This window comes from Acyrthosiphon pisum, chromosome A3 (genome assembly GCF_005508785.2).
Source record: "Acyrthosiphon pisum isolate AL4f chromosome A3, pea_aphid_22Mar2018_4r6ur, whole genome shotgun sequence".
NCBI lineage: Eukaryota > Metazoa > Arthropoda > Insecta > Hemiptera > Aphididae > Acyrthosiphon > Acyrthosiphon pisum.
Genome location: NC_042496.1, coordinates 23755513 through 23781290, shown reverse-complemented (window position 1 = coordinate 23781290; position 25778 = coordinate 23755513). Strand labels below are relative to the sequence as shown.

The following is a 25778-nucleotide window of genomic DNA, read 5'->3' as shown; positions in this document are numbered from 1 at the left end:
ATGCGGTTATAATTTGATTGAAAACTATTGAATTTCAATTGATTGTTTATGATAAAATGATCATTGATAACAATAGAATATTTATACATTTCTAATTTATAATCCACCATTAAATTAATATACTTTTCATTTTTCAAGGAAAAAACAGTGTAAAAAAATATTCCTTACACTGGTTATTATCACTTGTACGAACTACGAACAATAAAATAAAATAATACTATTCATTAATCATTATATTATTATTATATGATGAATTATTTTCTGGCGACGTGACTTAATGCATTTTTATTTAAACTAAGAGTCGAGCGATAAAAACCAATTTGCATAAACACCTTAAGAATAATACTGACTTGAGAACTGAGTAAAATTTAAAATATTGCTCCCCTGACAATTCGTTTGCTAACAAGGTATACATACGTATTAAGAATAAAGTTGACATACTTTACTGACTGTAATGCGCTTATTATATGCTATTTAAGTCTGCCGATCAACCGTTTATTGGTACTTCTTTGATATTCTTCAAAGTGCAGTTATCAAGAGCAGGGTATTGTATTTCCTAGAGCTTATACGACATTTCTAAAGTGAAAATAATTATTTATTCATTTATTTGGTTTTATTAAAAAAAATGTTTGATTTCCAATACAGTTTTGCTTTTAAAAATGTTTTTAAATACGATTCGATATGTTACAATAGTTTGAAAAATAATAATAATTGCCTATAGGTTTTACATTTAAAATAATACCTTAATTTAAATAAAAATAGGAAATATTTTTAGAAACAATGAAAACATAATATAATAATACACGGTTAGGTATATTGTTAGATCATATTGTTATTTAACGTTGTTAAATTTTTTTATTTTAATCAAGTATTTCAAAAAGGCAAAAACGAATAATGTTGAAGTGATAATATATTACTAATTAAATTATAAGTACCCTGGTTCACTGCGCCACTGATTTGAGTAACGAAATATTATTTAAATTGATCCCTACGACAAAATTTTAAAACATATTTTAATTCTCTGATCTTATTTGTTACCTATCAAATTGAATAATAAAAATATACTTACATCAAATACATTGTCATTCTTTTTATTTATCACTGTCTCTTTTTACGCATATTTTCATCGAAATTACCGAGAACATAAAACATAATATCAAACAATTCAAAGAAATATTTTAGATTACGCAGTATCATAAAGATGAAACGCTGACATCAAACTTATTGGATAAGTTGACATGTAATTCTGCCGACAGATTACAACTCGTCTGTCAGACTTTGTCAAAGCATATCCCAGTGCGTAATTTCGAGCAATTTCGGCCCCGACAGCCGGAGACATTGTTTTACAATAATCTCGTGAAGAATGCGGTAACCCAATATTTATGAGCACGCGGCGATCCTTTTCCAACAGCTTTTGAGCAGTCATATTTTATTTACTGGAAAAAGCACAATATATTATTTCGTAAAGGCGTTGATTAAAAAAAATAAATAACAAAGCACAAATAAAGGTCCAATATTATGCTTTTAAGTTCACAGCAGCTACCTTCCCACTGTACCTATCGGTCATTAATTATAGATTCTACAGACAGTAAAGACATTTGATATATGCCGATAAGATTTTCTCGAAAATTACCTTTTTTTTTTTTTGTCTTCTCACGATCTATTACTTATTCTATTTTTCTGTACACAAAATGATGTACTTTATCTCAAAAGAAAATTAACAACATAAATCTGTTCCGGACGTTTATTACATTTTCACTCAGCTGTTACTAGTACAATCGCCATGGACGATTCCATAGAAGTATCCACGAATTGTTTTAATTATAAACTTCTATCGCACATCAGCAGTACATCGCCGAATAGATAGAGATTCTTGTAGAATTATTTACGCCAACCGTCGTATACGACTTAAAATAGTTAAAGCGTTAACGTTATTGGAATGTATAACATGAGGCTTATATACTTTAAATTCTATTATCTAAAGCCGGTATGAAATTTTAAAAATATCTCATGCGATAGGTAGGTGGGTATAGTGCCTACAATAAATGTAAAGTTGAACGTACTAAGAATATATTCAAATAATTTAGTTGATTTTATTTCTATAGATGTAAAAATATTTGGCCAATTCAATGACGGTTTACAACCATATATTTATAGTAATTTTTTACAACCTACACGAATGAAACAGTATTTCGTATGCGTTTTCAGTTTTTATTTCAAACCAGCAATAATATTTAAACTTGACAAACGCGATTGTAAAACAAAGATAGTTTTTTTTATGAGATATCAATCATAATTCTTCCAGTTCAACGCACTTCTATAGCGTCTAGGGCACTTGGTATTTTATCAACTTTTTCGGATCGTCAAAAATAGCAATTTAAAAAAAGTTTAAACAGATATATTATTATTTTATGTTTATTTTTTTGTAGAATAAAACCATATGAGATATAATAGATTTATTCTGTAAGAAGATATTTTTGGAAAATCATTTATTTAATTGATCAATAAATTACTGCAGTAACAATCTACTATGCATAGTTTTTAACAATTCAAAAATCGAATTGATATTCAAATCATTAGGGTAAAAAACAAAATATTTTTTTAAAGCGTTTACAACCGATTATTAGTTTTAATTTTTAGCCATCCTACCTAATACATACTTCATAGTTATTATACTTTGTCCAGTGAGAGACACTCCATGGCTCGACGAAAATTGGTTCTTTTGAGCGGCAACACTTCACACTTGACACCCTGTCAAACGTGGTACCTGTTTCGAGGTATACCACATTTCTTGTGGTATGCGTGATAGTTTCAGTCGAGGTTTGGATGTTTTTTCGTAATGGAGAGCTCCTTCGGTTTTATTTAGGTATACATTTTTGTATCGGCTTATCATCCATTTCGACAGGTAAGGTAATCTCTTGTCATTGTGCAGTTGCTTGTTTTGCTCATACCCGGGTACTTTGAGTACAATTCTTAGAAATTCGTTTTGTATACATATAAATTCGTTTTTCTATCTTTTCTATAGAGCTTCCAATTTTCAATTTTTTGTTGGTGGAGTGGCAGCCCATTCTGGACATGCATAAATTAGTAGTATCTTATAGGTAGATCTTATTATTGACGTATATACGTATAAGATTATAAATTGGGTACCAAACAATTAACCCAAAAACAATCGACATATTAAAACTTTCCGGCTTTTAATGTTCACAGGCTTAAATTGTATATAAATTGATAAAATTGTATGCATTTTTATTTTATTACCTATTTTCCAAAGTAAACGATTATTATTTTCACTTTTAACAGCATATTACACAAGTACAATAGTATACCTAACATAATATACATTTTTAGACTACCATACGTTTGATTTATTTAAGCCATTAACAAAAAAAAATACATTTATGAACCCATGACCCCGTCTGTATTTGTAAAAGTTATTATTAAGTAGATTTATATTTGACTATTCTCATAAGAAAGGGTTGACTTTTCACTAGGGATTTGTCCCGTATATGCGATAAAGTCATTGTGTTAAAATAACAACAAAGACAATCCTGTTATTTATCCGTAAGTAAATATAAGAAAAACACATTATTAGAGTTTAATGTAAAATTGTATATTCTTTGCATAAATATCACCCGAAAAATGTATTTAAAAATTAAATAAGTTACTTTAACACATCCAGAAAAAATTGTTTAACATTTTTTTAAAAATAATTACTTACTTCTAGGTGATAAATAATATATGTTCAGTTTTTAAACGTAATGTCATTCTCTGTAACACGTATTAATTAAGAAAAATATTAAGATATTAAATAATAAAAAAAAAATGTTCTAGCAATCAATTATGTAGGTAGGTAGGTACATAATATTATGCTGATTAATTTGATTTAATTTTAGAAAAAATTAACAAATAATATAATTCATCATAATAAACAGTAGTTGTGATATGACTTAAGATTAACGTACGAGTATTATGAGTAGTTGACAAACAGTTATAATATTTATTGTTATTTCAAATTTAAAAGTAGTTTGAAATATATAGACAATACAATTCTATCAAAAAATATCGAATAGTTGAACATAATATGCATATGTAAGATAAAAATCAATCGCATGCTGTCTAGATAGGGAAAACCAAAGAATGTGTTCAAGGCTTTAGTTAAATTATTTGCAAAATAAAATGCTGTAGAAATAACGGTTTTCATTATCTAAAAAACATCTAGATATATAATTTATAAATAATTTATTAATTGCCTTTTTTTTATGTTAAATGCATTTAGTTGGGATTCACAACTTTGTAGGTTCTGTGTTCAAAAATGACTACCTATCTACTAATTAAAAAATATTGGTCGGAAAAGTTAGGTGGAAGTTAATACTAACTTCCTGGAAGTATCTAACTATTTTATTTCAAAACTGTCCACACATATGCAGAAATCGAAATACTCTATAAATGTTTACGAGTTATGATGTACTATTATTTATTAGATACTATGGACGATTTTGGGCATAAAGTAAATAAATAATGAAAGAATTTACTACGCACCAGACGGTAATGGTTTTACAATGATGAGTGTTTTTTTTCATAGCTCCAATCATAATCTAAAATTCCGGTTTGAAACATAATATACGTAATTGGTATAAAAACTTATCCTCACTATTTAACTTAGTCCTCTACCTGCAGCCAAACGTCTAGTAATCCAGTTGGCTCTATGTAGTCCAAAACTTTTGGTCCCCTAGGGTTTTTGTGTCCCCTCCCACCGGCACCGAGATATCCTCTACACGGTCATATATACATTATAATATTAATATGTATTTATAAACCAGACATAAATTAAAAGTGAATATATTTTTCCTAAAAAAAAAAAATATTAAAAACAATGATATTTGTAACACTATAGTTTTGAAACTAAAATAAATATTAGCTTTCTCAATCTAATATTTAGGTTTTATTACTCATATTTGAGTTACACTTTGTAACAAATGTTTTTGTATAACAAACAAAAATTGTTTTCTTTTGTGATGATTTTCGCTTAATGAATCAAAATATCAATAAAGTAATTTACTTAATATAGTTTGGTTTTTTTTTATTTTTATTTTGTAAATCAAAGTACCAGGCTCTTAATAAGAAGTATAATATTGTATTCTTTTACTTCAAAGGAAATTAATGGATTTTTAATTCCCTAAATAATATCAAGTATCATGTATACATTATACACTTTTTAATTGAAACTGAGAATTATTTTAAATATAGCTATATAAATATACAGTGTAATATACTATAATTATTACGTATTTTTATGATGTTAAAATAATGAATAAATATTTAAAGTAATTATTTTAACACGTAAAAACTAGTCATACATATTTTATATCAATTAATATTTATACTCAAACATTTACATACAATTTTCGTTTGTAAGTTGGAAGTAACAGTAATTATATTGTTAATAATTTACTATGTAAAAGCTTAAATCTGTTTTATATATTATTATTATATACCTTATCTAAAAATTGTAATCAAAATATACATAATATTTAGTATATTTTAATTTTTATACCTCTACCCATTTTAATTAAAATATCATAATCGTTCCAACTTCCAACTTAACAAACGTTTTTTTTTAGTTTATTACCTATAGCAAACGTATATTACTCTAGCTATTTTAGTACTTAGTGGTACAATTTTTTTTTATTATTCATATTATTTATATTAATTTTTCAATTAATGAAGAAAAACTATAAATGCAAAATAACCAATAGGCAATAAGGTAGTAAGTATTATAGTGTTTGATATTCATAAACAGCTAGTTTTTTTAATTGTGTACGATTTATAAGATATTATACGCAACTGTTTGTTTTTTGTGTATTTTTATTTTTATATTTATCATAATATATTTTCTACAATTTTTTTTTACTTTCACGTACAAATAATCAATTACCATGATTAAAAAGTAACTCATTAATATTACAATTTCTATCAGTATTCACTTTTCAAGTAACTCATGTTCAATATTCTAAGACACAATTTACTAAAGCCTCAAAAAAAAAATATTTAATTTAGCTAATGAGTATGATCTGTTAATTACAATTTACAAGTCCAGTGTTTAAAAGAATCCAGTAACAAAAAAATCATTTTATTCTTACTTAAATATAAACATTAATATGTGTTGTATGCTTATAGAATATTATTGATAAGTAACTTCATAAAAATGAATAAATAAATATTTAAAAAATATAATGTAAATATTATATATATACGAGTGACTTAGTTTTATTTACTCGTACGATTGTAATTGTACGATTTGTATTATAAATTTCCCATCAATATTTGTTTGGTATACAAAATTTCATAAGAAGTAAGTACAAAAACAAATAATTTAGAAAAAGGTTACCCACTCTGAAATAATAATTACCTAATATATATACATCAAACATTTGCTATAGGAATATTTTTCGTTTGTCTCTTTAAAATGTTTAGTAAAAAAGTGATTTTGTGTGAGATTTAAAATGAGAGTTTTATGCTGTTGCAAGAAGCAGAGAACGTAACGAGGAGGCGTTTTTCACAGGCCATCAGTAAGGCTATAAATTATTTCAGTGTAAACGTTTTTCGTCAGATTAACATTTCAATTTCTCGTTTATGTGTTGTCTGATAAAAATTGTGGTGAAAAATAAAACATAAAATTATTTTTACTATAAAACTCTCCTCTTTTAATACTTCGCTGGCAGTCGTATGGGGTGTTGAAGCGATTGAACGTTGATTAAAACAGTTTTCTCGGTTCGGTTTGGTAACAAATAAATTGATAAATAACAGATGGCACTGCTACACTAATAATGCTTCGTGTTTATTATAATGGTTATAAACAATATTATAAAGTATTCAAGTGTCGGCTGAATTATCTTTTTTCAACGTAAATGTTGAATTTTCATCTATTATTATATAGATTGTTAAATTGTTGTTACGTCATATAGACACCTGAGTAGCACTGAAATAAGTAGGTAGGTGTGATAGAGACAAAAAATCCATTTTAAAATAATCAATATTTAACACATTATAATATAATAAAAATTAAATCTAATAAAAGTGTATAATAAATTAAAGTGTTATAAAAGTTTTTTAATACTACTCAATTTGATTTTGTTAAAAAGTTTGATTTTCAGTATAACGCAAATTATAATAACAATTTGTACAAACAATAATCTGACTGCAGTCTATTTTTAAGAAAGGAAAACTTTACTATAAAACTAATACCAAATAATCATCTACGGTGATTTTATTATTATTTACTTATATTTAACTCTTCCTACATAATGAAGAAAAAACTTTGGATCAAAATTCTATTATAAATTATTGATTTCGTTTTTAATTTGTCCTCCTTTAGAAATCAGTTTTTCACTCCAATTTCCATACAAAACATTTCCATATATTTATAGGTATGATAATAATTTGATAGTGTATAGGACATAGGTACTAAAACTGAACAGTATAGATATTGGATTGGACAAATATCATGATGTCTCTTTCTATATACCTGTATCATTAATTAAGATAAACAGAAAAGTCTGAAAAAATAAGTACGTATGTATTAATTTGTAACTTTATTATAAATATACCTTTAAAATATATTAGATTTCGATTAATCATTTAATAGGTAATAATCTGTATATCTGATTTACTTGAAAACTAAATCCTTTTTTTTATTAGATTGAAAAATAATTTATAATATCTTTAAATTATTAATATTTCATAGGTATAATAGGTAGGTAGTAAAAAGAATTCTTAACAATATTCTATAGGTAGTATGTAGGTACAAATAACAAATTATATCCAATGTAGGTAATAATTTTTACTTGTATAAAAAAATAAAGTTATTCTTATGAGCTAAGATTAAATTCGTGTTTGAGTTAAACAAATAAATATTGAATTATTGCAGATAGATCTTATATTATAATTTTGATTTGAAACAACGGTAATTTAAATTTTAAATTTACGTAATTGTGTAGCTACATTTGTCAAGACTTGTTAATGGTTGAATAACGTCCATCAAAAATGAACAATAAAAAAAATAAATATGACTTGCGATTTCCATCGTATTGTGTTTATCTTGGATTTGCACGTTTGGTTCGGTGATTGTTTCGCTTCAATGCTGGTATGGACCAATCAACCACAATGACGCATTGAAGATAAATCCTTTCCAAATTTTATAACTTTTGTCTTGGGTGAGATAAAGTTTCACAAAATCGCTGATTTTGGTTTTGAGTTAATTCTAACAAATAATCAGAACAAAAAGTTTTAATACCGTATAATAAAACTGTAGGTAGATAGGTCGATACTTTAAATGTTAACAATAGTGATTCAAAATGTAACCAATAGGTTAAACAATATAATATAATTTTTTTCAATCAATTCCCCCCCCTCTCAAAAAAAAAATTGAATAATTTTGAAATCAATTCTATTTTTCATTAAATTAATCTTTTTTCATTTATTTGACAAAATATATTGAAGTCCGTTGAAAATTTCTAAATATTTAAGTCCCTTACCTCTTATATCGTCTAGAATAATTATAGAAGATTATATATAGTCCTATATTTGTACAAAATATAATATAAACTAGGTAAAAATAATTTTTTTTTTATGATAGGTACAGATTTAACAGAGTAAAAGTATTGTTAATATATTATATTCAATGTGCAATATTGAATGTACTTTAATATTAGCTTAAGGCATAATTTATAAAATAAAGTGAACATACATTTCAAAATATTAATCATCAAATTTTCATTTAATCTTTCATTGCGGATCACTGATTCCATTATCCATAATCCCATATGAAGACAGTCACATAGATAAATACATTTAATGACAACTTACTTATACGCATTCTTCTTCAGTTTTCATTTTACAGTATATTCTATGCATAGAAACTACCTATAAAATATTTAGTGTCTCTGTATTTTCAGTAATTTGTTGTTGAACAAATAATATTTTAAACAGAAGTTACATTTAAATTTTAATGAAAAATGAACGTAATAATACTCTTATGACATATTAACCTAATATTATACTTAGATATATAAAAATGTTATGTTACTATCATGTAATAGTGACTGTTAAATAGTCTAGTGTACGGTTTATGCTGGTAAAATTGACTATAAATATATATGCACGTATATTATATTTTTATATATATTATTTATGTTACAAAACTAAAATCTTGAAATATTATGAATACAATATGACGTATTAATATAATATAAAGTCACTGTGATTGTTATAAATGCATATTTCCTTTCTATATATGTACCTGAAATGTGCCTTATCAACTTTTACCAGTTATACCCTCATCACCTGACCAATTATTTCGGTTGACACTGTCTTAACTGTGTATATTATTTACACGTTCTTACTAAGCTATAAAAAATGAACTGACGGACCTAATTGGCGCTTTGGTGACAACCGCAGAAATCAGAGATACACTGAAAACAAAAAAAGAGTATATAATATATATTTTTAAAGTTAACAACTACTGCAGATAGCGATAGTTAGGTACTTATTCACAGTATATTATGTAAAATAAAATCTATATCGTTAACATAATAATAAATTATAATAATGTATTATTATCATGAGTGTAGTAAATAGTAAATATTAAATAGTAATTAATTAAAGTGTTTCGATTACTATAATACCTATACTGACTACTGACTACTGATATTATCGTTCAATTCTCATTAGGTTAGATGTTTAAATAATATTATTAAAACACAGCGGTAAATTGCTAGCGGATTTACGTGTTCCGTTTTACATATTATATCGCATGTGCATTATACGTAGTTTATCAAATCTGTTTGAGTGTTAGACAAGAAAAATATCATCGAGAAATCAGTTCAAAACGTACACAAATGTCGTATTTGCACATTTCCCGAGAGCAAATCGTCTCGATCTAACAGAAACTTACACCGTAGGTTTGTATTTCATGGTATATTTTCAAATTTATCATTTCAATTGTCGTGTAGTTTTCCACTGTGGCATTTTTTTTCTTGTTTATTACTCATGTCGAGCGACCAAAAAATAATATGACTTCGCGGCAGTGGTTTTATGTACATGTATATTATTTTTATACGACAACTCATCATTTATCCGTCTGGCATCGGAGAAAAACATGTTTTCGCTACAAATGCCTCTCGGGGAAAACATATTCGCCAACCACACATATAATAATACTATGTGCACCACTACTTACTTTTTTTTCACGATTTCGCGTCGTCCCCCGAAAGATGTTCAACAACACCAACATCAATGTGTCAAGAAGTGAGGACATCACAGCATTTAGCGATGATGATAATTAATTTCTTCCGTGGTAGATAGCCGTAACAAAGTTAATTTATTCTGTCCGCCTATTTAAACACCCCCGAGGGACAATTTTCCATATAAGCATTATTTTCCGGACCGATAACAATAAAGGACTAATGAAACTTCATTGTCTTCTCCCATTCAACGGGTTCTGTTTGTCGGCTGATAATAATTTCCAATATAAACATTACAGATCCAATGCCCTTATAAACATAAAAATAAACACTATTACGTTTTCTTCGTAATAATGAAAAATGTGATTTTTTTTTTACTCATAAACATTTTAACTTTTGAACACGGTACATTTTGGCTACAAAGCAAAACGTTTTAGTTAAATGATTATAATATAATATTTTTCTGTAATGTAGAACTTATAAAATTATAAGTTAAAGTAATTTATACAATTAATTTAAATAACAATACAATAAAAATAAAAACCAAATAATGAAATATTTTCTTATTGGAATTAATTAAATTTGAAATAGCAATTATTATAATTCAATAACAAATGAATTAATTGACTAGTTCTTAAATGATATTGAATATTTTTGCTATATAAACAAGTATGATTATAATTTAAACTTAAGTAACCCAAATCCTAAATTATACGAAATTGCGTAAATTATCTTTTAAACTTATGTGTAATAAAATGATCAAGATAACCCTCTTTTTAACAGTAATTTTTATATACTTTTTTCTTGCTAAAAACATTTTCTTTTAAGCTATACCCTACACACATAAAAGTTATTTTTTATTCAACGACTAAAATACATAGAAAATGGGTTATGGGCGGAATAATAATGGAAACACTTTGGTAAAAATAACGAATTCTAAAACTGTGGTATGAATACATTTTTAAAGTTTTTTTTCTTATTTGTACATTTTATTTAAAAAACCAACGAAAAAACTATACAAAATATGAGATTTATAAAATATATTCGCCTTCATTTAATCATTTAATAATAAATTTAAAACTTCAATAGTGAATAACACTTAATGTTCTTCCGATTAACAATAAAAAAAATATATACACTTTTTCTAGTGCAAGAAAATATATTAATGTGTGCATATATTTTGTACATAATATACCGTCCAGTGTCCACAGTTGATAACTTTTTTTTACATATTTGTGAAGTATATATAATTCAATAGGAAAACTGTTGTATAGATAATTTAAAAAAAGTATGTTTAAATAAAAAATAAAAGTTTTTAAAAACTTTTATTAGTTTTATTAAAGTAAAATTCCAAAAGTAGAAGAGAAAATCAATACTGAATAAATTTATTGATATTTTCCTGTCTATATTTTAGATTTTAGCTCAGTTTTGAACATTATAGATAAGTAATCTCTTGTGTCTCATTTTCATACACAATTTTAGTATATTATGTAAGAAAACTAATACATGACCTAGATGTTTTCATATATTTCATGGTTGAAAAATTAAACATTATTACCCATAAATTATAATACATCTGAAGAAGCCAAAAAAAATTGGATGTATTATTTTTTTTTATTATTTGAACGTTAGGTACTAGTAACTTTTGTATTGATACAAACGGCTAATTAGCAAGTTAATTTTAACCCAACATAAAACAATTCAAAATTAATTAATTGCATAATTTACAAAACAATAAAGTATTACTTAATGCCAAGTCTGAAATCACAATGAAAACTAACATTGAAGCCGGACTGTATAGAAGCAGAAATAATTTAGTTTTTAAAATTAAATACGACTACATTTTTTAGGTCAAAATGCATCATAGTTGTTGCATGTGGATTTTAGTCATCGCAACCGCGGTATGGACGGACGCAATCACAGGACACGAGGACAAAGTCGGGATTAAAAGTCAACAGGCGCAGCAACAGCAACAATCTGACATTATGCAGACAATGGTGGACGGTGGTGGACATCAGTCGATCCAGATGACATCTCCGGCGGAAAGTTATTTCAACGACCCACTGGGCCCGTTGGGCTATTTGGCCAAACGCGCGCACAAGCAGTACGGTTTTGGACTCGGAAAACGTCTTTACCGGCAATACGAGTTCGGATTGGGAAAGCGGTCAGCGTCAAAGCAGTACGGATTTGGTCTGGGTAAACGGGCTGCGCTCAAACAGTACGAGTTCGGCTTAGGAAAACGGGCATCACCGACCTTCTATAGTTTCGGTCTGGGACGGCGGGCTTCGCCACAGTACAGTTTTGGACTCGGAAAAAGAGTAAGATCTTAAGATCACTATAAATAACTTTTTTTAAATATAAAATACAATATATTGTATTGATTCGTTAATTTGACTTGAAATATAATAAGAGGGATGATCAATGGGCAATGACCGTCCTGTAACATAAAGTTAATTATTAATACATTTTCAAAAACTGACATTTTAGTTCATTTGCGTCGATTTTTTTCTTCTTATGGATTTCTTGAGCCCTTAAAGTATACCTAGGTTATGTGAGAGATATTCGAAGAGATAATATGATGACACTGAATAAAATAGATTTTAAAATGTAATTGGAGAAATATAGATTTTAGAAATCATAAATACCTAATTAATTTTTGTTAACGAATGAGCTTGGATATCAAAATAAAAATTAAGCAGCTGTCAATAATTGTATTCAATTGTCTCGAAACTCGAGTAACATATACCTAGTGTCCCGATTCTGACGATGTATCATATTATACAGAAATCATTGTAAAAAAAAATTAATTTGTAATCAAAATAATTAGTCAAGAAACAAATAAACATACCTGTATGTAAACATTTTTACCACATGGTTGAAGGGTGAAGTATATTGTGATAAATCATCCATTATCAAATGAGTACGTTTAATGAAGGTATGGAAACTAGTTCAATAATTATTGTGACGATCTCGGACCCTAATACAAATAATATGTAACATTACATGATCAGTGATAGAAATGACTCAAGTAAAGTGGAGGGATACCTTACAATTCAGATTTCCTGATATCATCATAACATTATTCTATTCTTCATCTAACAAAAAAGTAGAGGGATGCCATCCCTCCGTATCCCCCCTCCACTTCAAGCACTGTACATGATACTAGTTCATAATAAAGATTAATCGTTATTGCTCATTATTAATTGTACATTATTATTGGTAGATACTAAAAACATGGACGACAAGATTTCTAAATTTTATTTTTATATCAACGTACTTTAATATTACGTAATATATTTTTTTTCAACGTTTTTTACATACCTACTATAATATTTAAAAAATATGGTAGGCCGGTATAGGGCCCTTATGTATTTTGAAGTGTAGTGTAACTTCACAATATCATTATTAATATTATTAATATATTACAATATATCTAGTGTTGATTCTTGTTATGTGCTTGTTTAGACTAATATATTTTACTTCATCGAGTATATGCTCTATCCACGGATTCAGACATCCAGTATAATATAATTTATAATGCTTTGAAACCAATTTAAGTCAGTCAAACAAAAAAAAAATTGGTTTGCTTTAACCAAAATTAATTAAAACATTAAACCAAAATATATTTTTTTTATGTAAAATAAAATGTAATGTTTGAGTTATTTTTATTTTTACAATTATATTTTAAACACTTTTCGTTGAATTAATTAGTTTTGTGGATCTTAAAAGTGACAGGGAGAGAAAATTGAATCGTTTTTTGATTAAAATTTCAATTAAATATTTTGCGGTAGTAATTTAATTGTACCTTAATCGTTCGACCATTAATTTTCAGCTATGGAAATAAAACGAACAAATATAATATTATTTAATGATACAACTTCTGAAAATATAATGATTATTAATATAAATAACAATTATGGTTTAATTTATTAAAATGTACGTTTTATAGTAAACTTATTAGGAATCACAAATATTAAATCATTAAACATTTAAAACTACATTCACGCTGTGTATACCTATATTACAAACTTAATTTAATATTAAATATTATATACAACATAGCTTAACCAAATCTAATATACAATAGGTAATAAGTAATAATTATTTACCTATTGATGCAGTTGCGTTTTAGCATGAATACAACAATATACGGTATTTTATAACGGGACATAGAACGCGCATAGTACTTTTATAAATGTTTTTATCATCATAGAGTGACGCTGTGCCACTAATAATATAAATATAATATTATTATGTAGTTGATAGTTGTATTAAAGGTATAAAAATCATAACCACATTTTAATGATTAGGTATACTTCAGCATTCCGTTTTTACCTATATTATTGCGCTAACAAAATAAGTCAAACGTGGCATTAAAAACTAAACCAACTCTACATACTAACTATTTTTTCATTTTTACGTAATAATATCTGTTATTAACTGTAACCACTTCATTAATATTTTTCATTACATTTACGTGCCAAAAAAGCTTGATAAGCACTTTTAAATACAAACGAAATGTAGATACCTACCTATATGCATAATATTATATAGGTACCCTAATTTATTTATAAATAAAGGTACGCCGTACGCATAATATACGACATATACACCACTGAACGGTGAATAAAATGTATATTATTATAAACACAAAGTTACAGTTTAGTATTAGGAGACTATTATTCAAAGAACATTATACTCTTTTTCAAATGAGAACGCACCGGGCGGCGGACGAAAACCGGTCGAAACGCGCGCATGGCCTCCCCACTCCCGACAGTTTCAGCTGTCGTAGGTGGTGCCACCTTGTATAATAATAATTATAATAATAATTTAACATTCTGTATGCCCGGCGGCGTCGAAAGTAGCCGATCATTGGCGACTAATCAGAAATTAATTACTAATTTTGTGGGAGGGGCTTGTGGTTCCGCCTCTGATAACGATGCGCGACCCGGTGCGTTCTCATTTGAAAAAGAGTATAGAACGACAGTAATATATTGTGTTAAATAATGAATACAAGCCCGGATTAAGGGAGGAGACAGAGATACGATCGATCTAATGATGCGAGTATGCGATAAGGTTTCTGAAAATAGATTTGGATTTGTCGGAGCTTAAACTTGAAATCAACTTTCCCAAATACTTGATTTTTTTTGTCCTAAGTTTACACCAAGATAAATTGAGTTTCCAATGTTTTCAATTCACTTTATTGTGACTTATATATAAATATAAAATAAAAAATATGGAAGTAGACTTAGTGAAAAATTCAAATCAGGATATCTTTATCATATCATTAAATACGTCAGGAAAATCATCGGTGTCAATCCCCATATAATGACAACTAACAAAACTGTGTTTTCATTTTTTTTTTCGTCCACACGCTGTCAGTGGACTTGATCCGGGCTAGTTTGAAATTGAATAATAGTACATTATTATTATATTTATATACAACAACAATATAACTACCATGACCGTGTGTGTTATTATATGGTCAACAGGTGTCGCACCCATCCTTCTTAAATGTGGACGACCGTGAATCGGACTACACGTACAACGACTTGTCGGAGGAGAAGAAGAGGACGGCGGACGATATGGGTCACGGCCAGCGGTTCGCTTTCGGGCTGGGCAAACGAGGTGCGGGGGCGGAATGGGACGACGGCGACGGTGACGGCGACGACGCGGCGCCCATTTGGCACCCGGCCGTCAGGCGGGCTCGTCTCCAGTACGGTTTCGGGCTGGGCAAAAGGGCCGACCGCGACTATGACGCCACCACCGGTACTGAGTACACGGATACGCTGCAGTTGGCTGACGACGCCGCTGACATCAACAACTAAAAGAAACGACAAATGTTCACCTAAAAAACACACACACACACACACACACACACACACACACACACACACACACACACACACACACACAAACACACATTGATGCATACATACAACATACAAACATACAGTGGTAAACGTATTGTTGGTGGAGATTAGTGGTGGTTGGGGTGATTAGTCCCCAAATACAATTTTATAATTTTAACATCTGCTGAATGTCGTCATTTATTATAGCATATAATATGAGAACTATCTTAGATAGCTTTTATCTTTGGCCCCGCTCCTCGACCCATCTCGTCCTGGAAATAAAAAATAATTTATTTTATAAAAAGTACCTATACCTCTACCCAATAACAATTCAACAATTTAACACATTTTTGATTTTTTGTTTTTATTAAAGTATTATAATATATTATCAAATTTCTTTAAAATAATGTGTTGTGAGTATTATAACATAGCCAATCGGTAGTATTAATAATAAACATACAAACATTTAAAATATAGTGGTTCGAGTATTTGTGAGCCTTTTTAATTGAACAGATTGTTTAAAAATAAAAAAATTAAGCTCCCCTAGCATTTCACTAAATCTCCACCTATGAAACGTATACGGTCATGCATATTGTTTGATAAAAATCAGTATCTACACGCAGCTCTCAGAAACATATTATTAAAAAAAAATAAAGAAATAAATTACAATAATAAAGACAACAGACCGAAGATTTATTTTTTTGTTTTTCTTACAGTGCCAAATTATAATAATAATAATATAACATAATATAATATCGAGTGTGTATAATATACTCACACGTAAAACTTCCGTTTGCTTATTATTATTAATACGATTATTTAATATATAGTCTAAGATTATGTCTGTATGCGATTTGTATTGTTATAATATTACGTGGATTTTACGGATGGACTTTACCTAACGGGTTAAAATTACTTTTATCATTGATTATAGAAAGTCGTTCTTAGTCCGATAATCAATTCTTATATAAAAAAAAAAAATGTACATTTCTAAAATGCCTACAACAATATTACTGCGCGCTTCCCCGTAACAGTTGTTTTGAACGCCTCAAACGTAGGTGTAGTAGCAGGTATTATAATTTATTGTTTTAATGATCCTACCCTAGACGGGGTATCATTAAAATTTAATATTAACGGTTATTTAAAAGAAATAAACATAATATATACTCCTACATCCATGTTATTTTCTCGATACTATATTATTTTGCGAAGCCCAACCGATGTCTTGTCTCCAATAATGAATGGAAATCAAATAAGAAAAATTTAAACAAAGTGCGTATTATTTGTGGGTTTAATTTTATAAACAAAAGATTAAATGTGAAATTATAATTGAAATAAATCTCATATCCTTGCAGTAATATGGTTTGTAAATTATGATACTCTTTATACTAATAGGTACGTCTTTGTTGAATTTATTTATACTTGACATAATATTGACATTGTAAAAATAAACAAAATTTAGTTATGTAAAACTAATCATATGAATGTCTTAACGTTAAATCTACAACTAAACAGTATAATATTATATAATCATATAATTCATACATATAAAATATAGTATTATAAAGCTAATCATCTAATCGCTTTAATATAAAAGTTTACAAATAAATAATATTCTATTCATTTATATATTATTATTATTTTGAACTATAGTAACAATTTATCTACTTATATCAATATGCTTAGACTATATTCAACTAAAATATTATTTAATATTTTATGAATACACTTTTACAGATGCACTACCTACATATTGTAATAACCATAATACTAAACTAGAATATTGTATAATAACTCTAATAAAAATAAATCCCTCCCGGAAAATTACCTTTAATAGTATGATATTATGTTTCTCGAAAACATTACACTATCGATATAGTTAAAATTGTTATTTTTTGGTCCCTTACACTCTTAGTTGTGGTAGGTAATTATACTGTATAAGCAAAAAACTTTATTTATTATTTCATTGCGCTGTATCTGATTTTAATATCCCAAAATACTAATAAATTTCACATTACAACTGTGTAGTTTCTTGTATTAAATCCAAAATAACAATGTTATATTATTTACTATTAACGTCAGTCCCATAATAATTATTATTATTACGATGATCATAAAAATTTGGTACCTTCTAATATCATTTTCATGTAAAAATTGGTCTTTCTCTTTCCAAACTGTACTATGGTCTTATACTTTTATACAACCATAAAATATTATTTCAAACATTTACAATGTACCTATGGACGGGAAATGTAAAGAATGGTGGCTGACTGTTGATCACCTGTACCGCATCGTTATAGTTGCTGCTGGTGCAAAATAATAGTTATAGTTTATTGTTTTATATTAAAAATTAAAACGATTTAAGTTGGAACTTGCCAGCTTAGTATACTATTATGTAGCTACTATATGAGTATGTATAGTATAAATAAAATATAAAAATACTTAACATATTTTAATAAAATGAATCAAGTGGGCTTATAATTATAAAATATAGGAACGAATTATTTTATTGAAAAAAAAAATGAAAAGATACTTACAGCTACATTCAAACTAAACCTACATATTATAATAGTATTAGTTACTTTGAGTCGTATCTAGTATATATACAAATAAATTTAAAAACTATATTTTCATAGAACAAAAAAGTTTAATCTATTACTTAGTTATACCGGTGTATAGATTACATTATTATTTAAAGTTGAAATTAAAAATAAAATAACTGTAAACGAAATTAAAAGAAAACAAACCCGATCATATATACTTGAGAGTTAGTTGTTGTTGTGTGAAGTTTCAAAATCGTTATGAAAATATAAACTTTTATTATGGTAATGACACTTTTATACTAAAACAAATGTATTAAACATCGAACAAATAATATAATTTCAACAGAAATAATTATTTAACTAATATTTTGTGTAGGTACTTGACTAGTTTTTAGTAAAATAATGATTCTCATAAAAATATTGATATTTACTATTTCGGTACCTATTATGTTCAAATAGGTAATGTACAACTTATTTATAACAACATTTAGATATTTTTAACCAACTATCGATCTATATAATACTTTACTTAGGTACCTGATGGCTGAGGAAAAATCTTAAATTTCATAAAAACGACCGCTGCAACTGTGAAGACTTGCGTAAAGTTTCCATTTACAGAAGATATAAAAGTGTCTTTGTCTACTTAAATGTATACGACGCTTTTCCTTTTAAGCCATTGTCGTTTTGAGTACATATTCTGTGTATAACATATAGCCATTATAAAAAGTATATAAAAAAATATTTAATAAACACAAACCCATATGAATGTATAGTATAGGTATTTAAAAAAATATATATATATTGACGGACAATACAAATACATTGACAAATACAATAAAGTATCTATTTTTATATAGCGTTGATTGTCTAGACCATTTCTAAGTCCTAACAGATAAACAACATAATAATATAATAGATAATAGTTTGATGAATATAATAATGATTGTAGACATTTTGCTATCAACGGCAAGGTTATTAATTGACATATAAACTATATTATACTTATAATAGACCTAGACATCCCTACTTAATGATAATTTATAACCATACCATTATCTGTAAAAACAACGAAAAAATCATGTCTGTTGTATGGGAGTTCCACTTAACTATTTATTTTATTCTGTTTTATTATTTGTTGTTAAATCAGAAATATATCATCTGTGAAATTGTATACTAACTTTTCGGATGGTTTTTATAAAATCTATTGCTCAATTGGAAATAGTATCCATAAAGGGGCATGGTAACTAAAGAGTGCACAGTATGTGCAAGCATTCAAGTCATAATATTGCTAAACACATTATCTATTTGAGTATAACCCGTATTGTGGTAACAACACGAGGAAGTTTTGACTTTAATCCAATATGGTCAAAATATTTCTTTAAAGAATAACAGAATAATGTTAATAATTAAACACAAATTACTTACCTAAACTTCGTGTGTTCAAATATGATAGATCAAATAGAATTTAATACTAATATAAAACAATATTTATGCAGTGCAGACCAGTGCTATGTGATCTTAAAAGAAACAGAATTATTAAAAATAATATGTCATTAAAATACCAGGCTGAGAGCTTATGGACGCAAACGCTGTGCGCATATAATATTATAATAATAAATGGGCGCAGTCGCGCGAAAGACGTACACCGCGGTAATGGTTGCGAAAGATGTACCACGACGGAGGTATATAGGTAGGTACCCGAAGCCCGCAGCCAGCCCCGTCGCCACCAACGGTCCATTTCGGGCCCGATCGGTGTTATAATACATGTTGGCAACACTGCTTTATTAAATATTCTGACACGGATTTTTGGTATTTGTTGACTGTTGTTATAGCGGCAATAGTATAGGTACATCATCTGTGAAAATTCCAACTGTCCAACTTTCAGGGTTCATGAGATACAGCCTGATGACAGGGCGGACGGACATCGGAGCCTTAGCCCGTTTTACCGTACGGAACCCTAAAAAGTATCACAATTTATTAGAATAAATAATAAATAAATAATAATTATAATGACTAATACAATTATTACTTATGAGATACCGGAAAAATAACACCACGACAGTACTATAGCAAAATTGCCTATTCAAGACGCCGTATGATCATATCGTTTTATTGAAATTTATTATTAGAATAATATAGTCATTGGTGACACTAGTAAGTCCTGGTCCATGGCCACGAACATAATATTATAGTATAGTAGTGGCCCACGGCCATCGTGTTCAGCCTCTTCTGGTAAGCTGTTACCCGTTGGCACGAACGCAGGAAGTTATTTAAATACAATTAATGCAAGACAACGATTTCTGTCATTTCATTTTTAATAATAATTAACACGTCGTTTTTAGGGTTCCGTACGGTAAAACGGGACCCTATTACTAAGGCTCCGCTGTCCGTCTGTCACCAGGCTGTATCTAATAAACCATGAAAGTTAGAAAGTTGACATTTCACAGATTATGAATTCCTGTTGCCGTTATAACAACAAATACTAAAAATCCTAGAATTTATAATATAAGCAGTGTTGCCAACATGTTTATAGCTGATGATGGTACGGAACCCTTCGTGCCCGAGTCCGACTCGCACTTGGCTGGTTTTTATTTTTGATTTACTATTCTTTTAAAATGCATAAAAATTATTTTAATTCTTCTAAATCACGACGTAATAATATAATAATTAAATCTTAGTCTTCAAAAATATGAATACACATAGGTATGTATAATGTATAGGTACAATTATTAGTAATTACATAGCCCGCAATATTTAAATAAAAAAAATCCGGAAGTAATACGGAAACTACAAGCGGATTTAATGGCCATACCAGACTTAGAGATAGGATAGATGTATAATCTATTAATAATACATTCGATAGTTAAGTTATTTTGAATTAAAAATAACTGAACGGATTCCATGACTATTTGTCGAATTATAATGGACCAACAAATAATATACAGAACAAACGGAAGTAAAACTTATAGATAAAATAACTGTGTATATACTATGTATATACTGTGTATTTGACCTATAAACCTATATTTAACGTATACAGTTTTAAATTTGTTATTAAAATATCCGCAATTTTATATTCTAAGCTAAAAGAATAAGTCATGGATATTTTAGGTTTACAGTAATGTACCCATTGAGTATTGATATGTGCTTTTTATATTGTGTAGGTATATACATTGGTTCAATTTTTTGGAAGTAAAATGTACCTACGTAAGTGTAATTCATAATCTCTATTATACTCTATATCAGACATACCTCTACTTAATACTTTATACTGGTCAATTTTTCAAAATTATCATTTTGTTCACTACACATAAAAATCGTATTTAGATATTGAAGTTACAGTCGTTTTCGATAGTTTCCATTGCAACAAAAGCAAATACAAATATTATATTTTATATAATTGATTAAGTTATACATTATATTGAATGTAATTGAATTATAGTGCCTATATTATTACTTGCCATGCACAGTCGTTGCCCATTAAAAAAGCCAACTCTACCAAATGCAATTTATGTTTCATAACGTTGAGGGGAAGTTATTATAGTCTTTCATGATCAACAGGTTGCTTTGTAACGTGAGCACGATAATATCACCGGTTTGTTTTTGTATACCTACTTTTAGAAATTAATTTTAAAAATCTTTTATACCATTAAGTTTTACATTAAATATTTTTAATCGATTGTAATCGTAATAATACAGTAAGCTGCAGTAACCAATAGCAACCATTTATAAACCATACATTTCAATCGTACATTTCATAATCCCTTCCTTAAAATGTTCAATAAAAAAAAAATAGTAAGGGCCAATTATTGATATAACAACCAGTGGCGGCGGGATATATGATTATTTGAAGCAATTGCTTCATGTCTGAAATGGGTGGGTGGGTGTATAAATTATATATATATAATCGTAAGACCTCAACACAAATATCATGGCAAATAATATAACTAATAATTATTAATAGCTCCTGCTGCTAATTTTGGTTCAATGAAGGGTATAGTGATAAGAATATTTAAAATATACAATATGCTTCAAAGCCTCCACAATTTCAAAACGTCACTGATAACAACTATCTTATATTTTAAGTTGAACCAATTCACACACATTGTCACATTGAGCATAATCTTATCAAAATCGGTTGAGTAGTTTTGAAGTGCATTGCACGTACGACGTACCTAAACTTGTTGTATATGTAATTTTTATATACCTATTTAGACAGTAGCGCTAAAATTTCAAAAAAGCGGTCAGGCGAAATCAGAATTCAACAGCCACAATGATTATGTCCAGTAGCGCGTGTCAAATGTGTTTAAGGGGAAACAGATTGTTAAATGACAATCTTACAAGACAATGATAACTAGTGACAGACAATAATCTACAATATCTTTTTAATAATATGTTCTGTCTGTCATTGACCTTTTGGCTTTTGGTCCAGTAAATATGCTTTGATTTTCTATAGTTTCATCTTTTCTGATAGGAAACACAATCTAGTTGATACTTTAGAAGGTCAAATTTATTTTTAAAAAAAAAAGTTTCTCATACCTACCTATATATAGGTAATAACATCAAAAAGAGACAACATTTTGTAATGAGTGGAAAATTGTTATATAATTATTTGATGAAAATTTGAAGTAGGTATCCGTGGCAGTTGGCAGTGGTGGTCAAATGATTTTGTCTAGGGAGAGCGAATTACAACCAAATAACTAGTAGTTATTCTTGGTTGTAATATGTAATTTCATCGAAATTTTAACTTAAACATACTTTAAAAAAAAATACAGTGTTTATAGATTATTAGATTTTTCGGTTAAAGAATGAACTACTTACGCAGATCCTTGTTTTTAATTTTCAATTTTAAGCTATACTAATTTAAAATTTTATAAATTTAAAACTACCAAAATAATTTGTACATTTTGTCCACATTTCAACTATTTAAATGCTCATAAAAAAAAATCGTTTGAAAGTATTTTTAATATTTTTCAACTGCTATTATTACAATATATCAGTAGCCTTGTATTTAATTTTGCCAAACGAATAAAACCTTATTGAAATTTATAGAAAAAAAACTAAATAAATTGAAAATTGAAAATGTCTGTTAATTACCCATAACAAGTCAAAATACTTTGATAATTTTATCAAGTATAGAAAATTATAAATTAAACATATGGTGTAAATGTCAAGTGTCTACGGTTTTTCGTTTTTGAATTGCAACAAAATAAAAAAATCACTCCGTGAGAAATCGAGTGAATATCCAAAGTTGTAAAAATGTGAACTCCAAACGCTCATAAAAATGTTAAAGGTCAAGGGTAAACATTTTCTTTTTGTTGATAAAGTTATCCAAACTTATGAGGAATCTTGTATTAAATTTTCAAATCTTAAATATAAAAAAAGGTGGGTAAGTGGATGTCGCTCTACTGTACAGAAGGTTTGCAAGTGGGTCACTGTATAATGGATAGTATTAAATTTGAATTCAATGATACAATATCACTGTATATGAAAAACGATTCTGAGCGGAGACGGTATGTCAGTCTAGGTATAAAGTATCTTATATACTTATCTATGGTATTAAAAAAAAAATTGACCAATAATAGGTAGGTATCTATAATAAATTCCAAATTAATCATATCACAATATCCATTAGGTACTTATAAGTTATAACGCGTTATACATCAACAAAAAATCGTGGTACTATCATAGATATATAATAGTATACTTAAGAAGTTTCAATAATATACAATCACAACAAAATAACTAAAATAGTTATTTCAGGTTTTTTAATATGTGATTTCGTCCAAATTTGAGCTTAACATGACTAAAAAAATAAATTGTGCATATGTATTTTTTAGATTTTTTGGTAACAGAATTAACTACTTAGGTGGAATCTTGTTTTACATTTTTAATCCTTAGATATAAAAATTGAACATTTTATAAATTTTTAACTACGAAATAATTATTAAATTTTAAATTTGATAAATTTTATCAAAATTCGATCTTTAAATGCTTATAAAAAAAATTGTGCCTATGCATTTTTAATATTTTTCAACTGCTATTGTAACAATATATCACGAGCCTTGTATTAAATTTTTACACTTTTTGGGCCGAACAGATAAAACTTTATTGATATTTATAGAAAAAAAAACTAAAAAAATTGAAAACTGACCATGTCCGTAAACAGCTCAAAAAGTGTCAAATTATTTTCAAAATTTCATCGTATATAGAAAATACTAATATAAACATTCAGTGAAATTTTCAAGTATCTACAGTTATTCGTTTTTTTATTACAACAAAATAAGAAAATCGTTACATGAGAAATCGAGTGAATATCAAATATTGTAAAAATATGAACTTCAAACGATCATATAAATTTAATTTGACTTTCTTATAGATATTTTTTGTTTGATAAAGGTAGATAATCTTATAAGGAATCTTGTATTACATTTTAAAATCTTAGATTTAAAAAGAAAAATTTTTACGAATTCTTAACTCAAAATAATTTGTTAATTTTCGTGATTTTTCCATATTTTGTCAATTTTTGAACTTTAAATGCTCATAAAAAAAACTGTGACTAAGGATTTTTAATATTTTTCATCTGCTTTTGAAACAATATACTAGGAGCCTTTAATTAAATTTTCAAGCTTTTTTAATCAACAAATAAAATTTTATTGATATTTTTAGAAAAAACCTAAAAAAAATTAAAACTGACAATGTCCGTAAAGAGCTCAAAATAAGTCAAAATATTTTGAAAATTTTATGGTGTATAGAAAATGCTAATATAAACATTCAGTCAAAATTTCATTGTAAAAAATTAAAAATTAAAAATTTCATAAAGTTACACCAAAAACCAAATTCAATTTTGTGAAAAATCGATTTTGCATACAAATTCCTGTTTTTCCTTAATTTTTCTTTGGTTTTTCTTGGCGCTTTTGAAAATTACTGTGAATTTTAAATTTTGATCTCCCCAATGCACCAACGATATTCACTTTCCAATCGAACAAGATACTGAAGTTGAAAATCGAAGCATTATTTCGACTACTTATCGTGTACACAGACACAAAAAAAAATAAAAAAAAAAACACACATCATTGTAAAATCAATACATTCATCGTTCCACTCAGAATCTAAAAAAATTTTTATGAGTTTCAAAC

General features: G+C 27.6%; 1 protein-coding gene and 1 long non-coding RNA gene across 2 annotated transcripts in view; one reads left to right on the top strand and one right to left on the bottom strand.

The window, feature by feature from the left end:
* The window catches only part of LOC100571148, a 32284-nt gene extending 14828 nt beyond the window's left edge, over positions 1-17456 (top strand). Inside the window, exons 2-3 of the mRNA XM_029491076.1 lie at positions 12095-12562; positions 15737-17456. Coding sequence (XP_029346936.1) covers positions 12095-12562; positions 15737-16072 — 804 coding nt within the window. The 3' untranslated portion in view covers positions 16073-17456. The remainder of the gene's footprint in view (positions 1-12094; positions 12563-15736) is intronic.
* On the bottom strand, positions 7274-10702 carry LOC115034380. The gene is made up of 3 exons (XR_003839749.1): positions 10241-10702; positions 8750-9473; positions 7274-8263 (listed from the first exon to the last, which is right to left on the bottom strand). It is a non-coding gene; the product is annotated as an uncharacterized LOC115034380 (long non-coding RNA).
* Positions 17457-25778: the final 8322 nt, after the last annotated feature.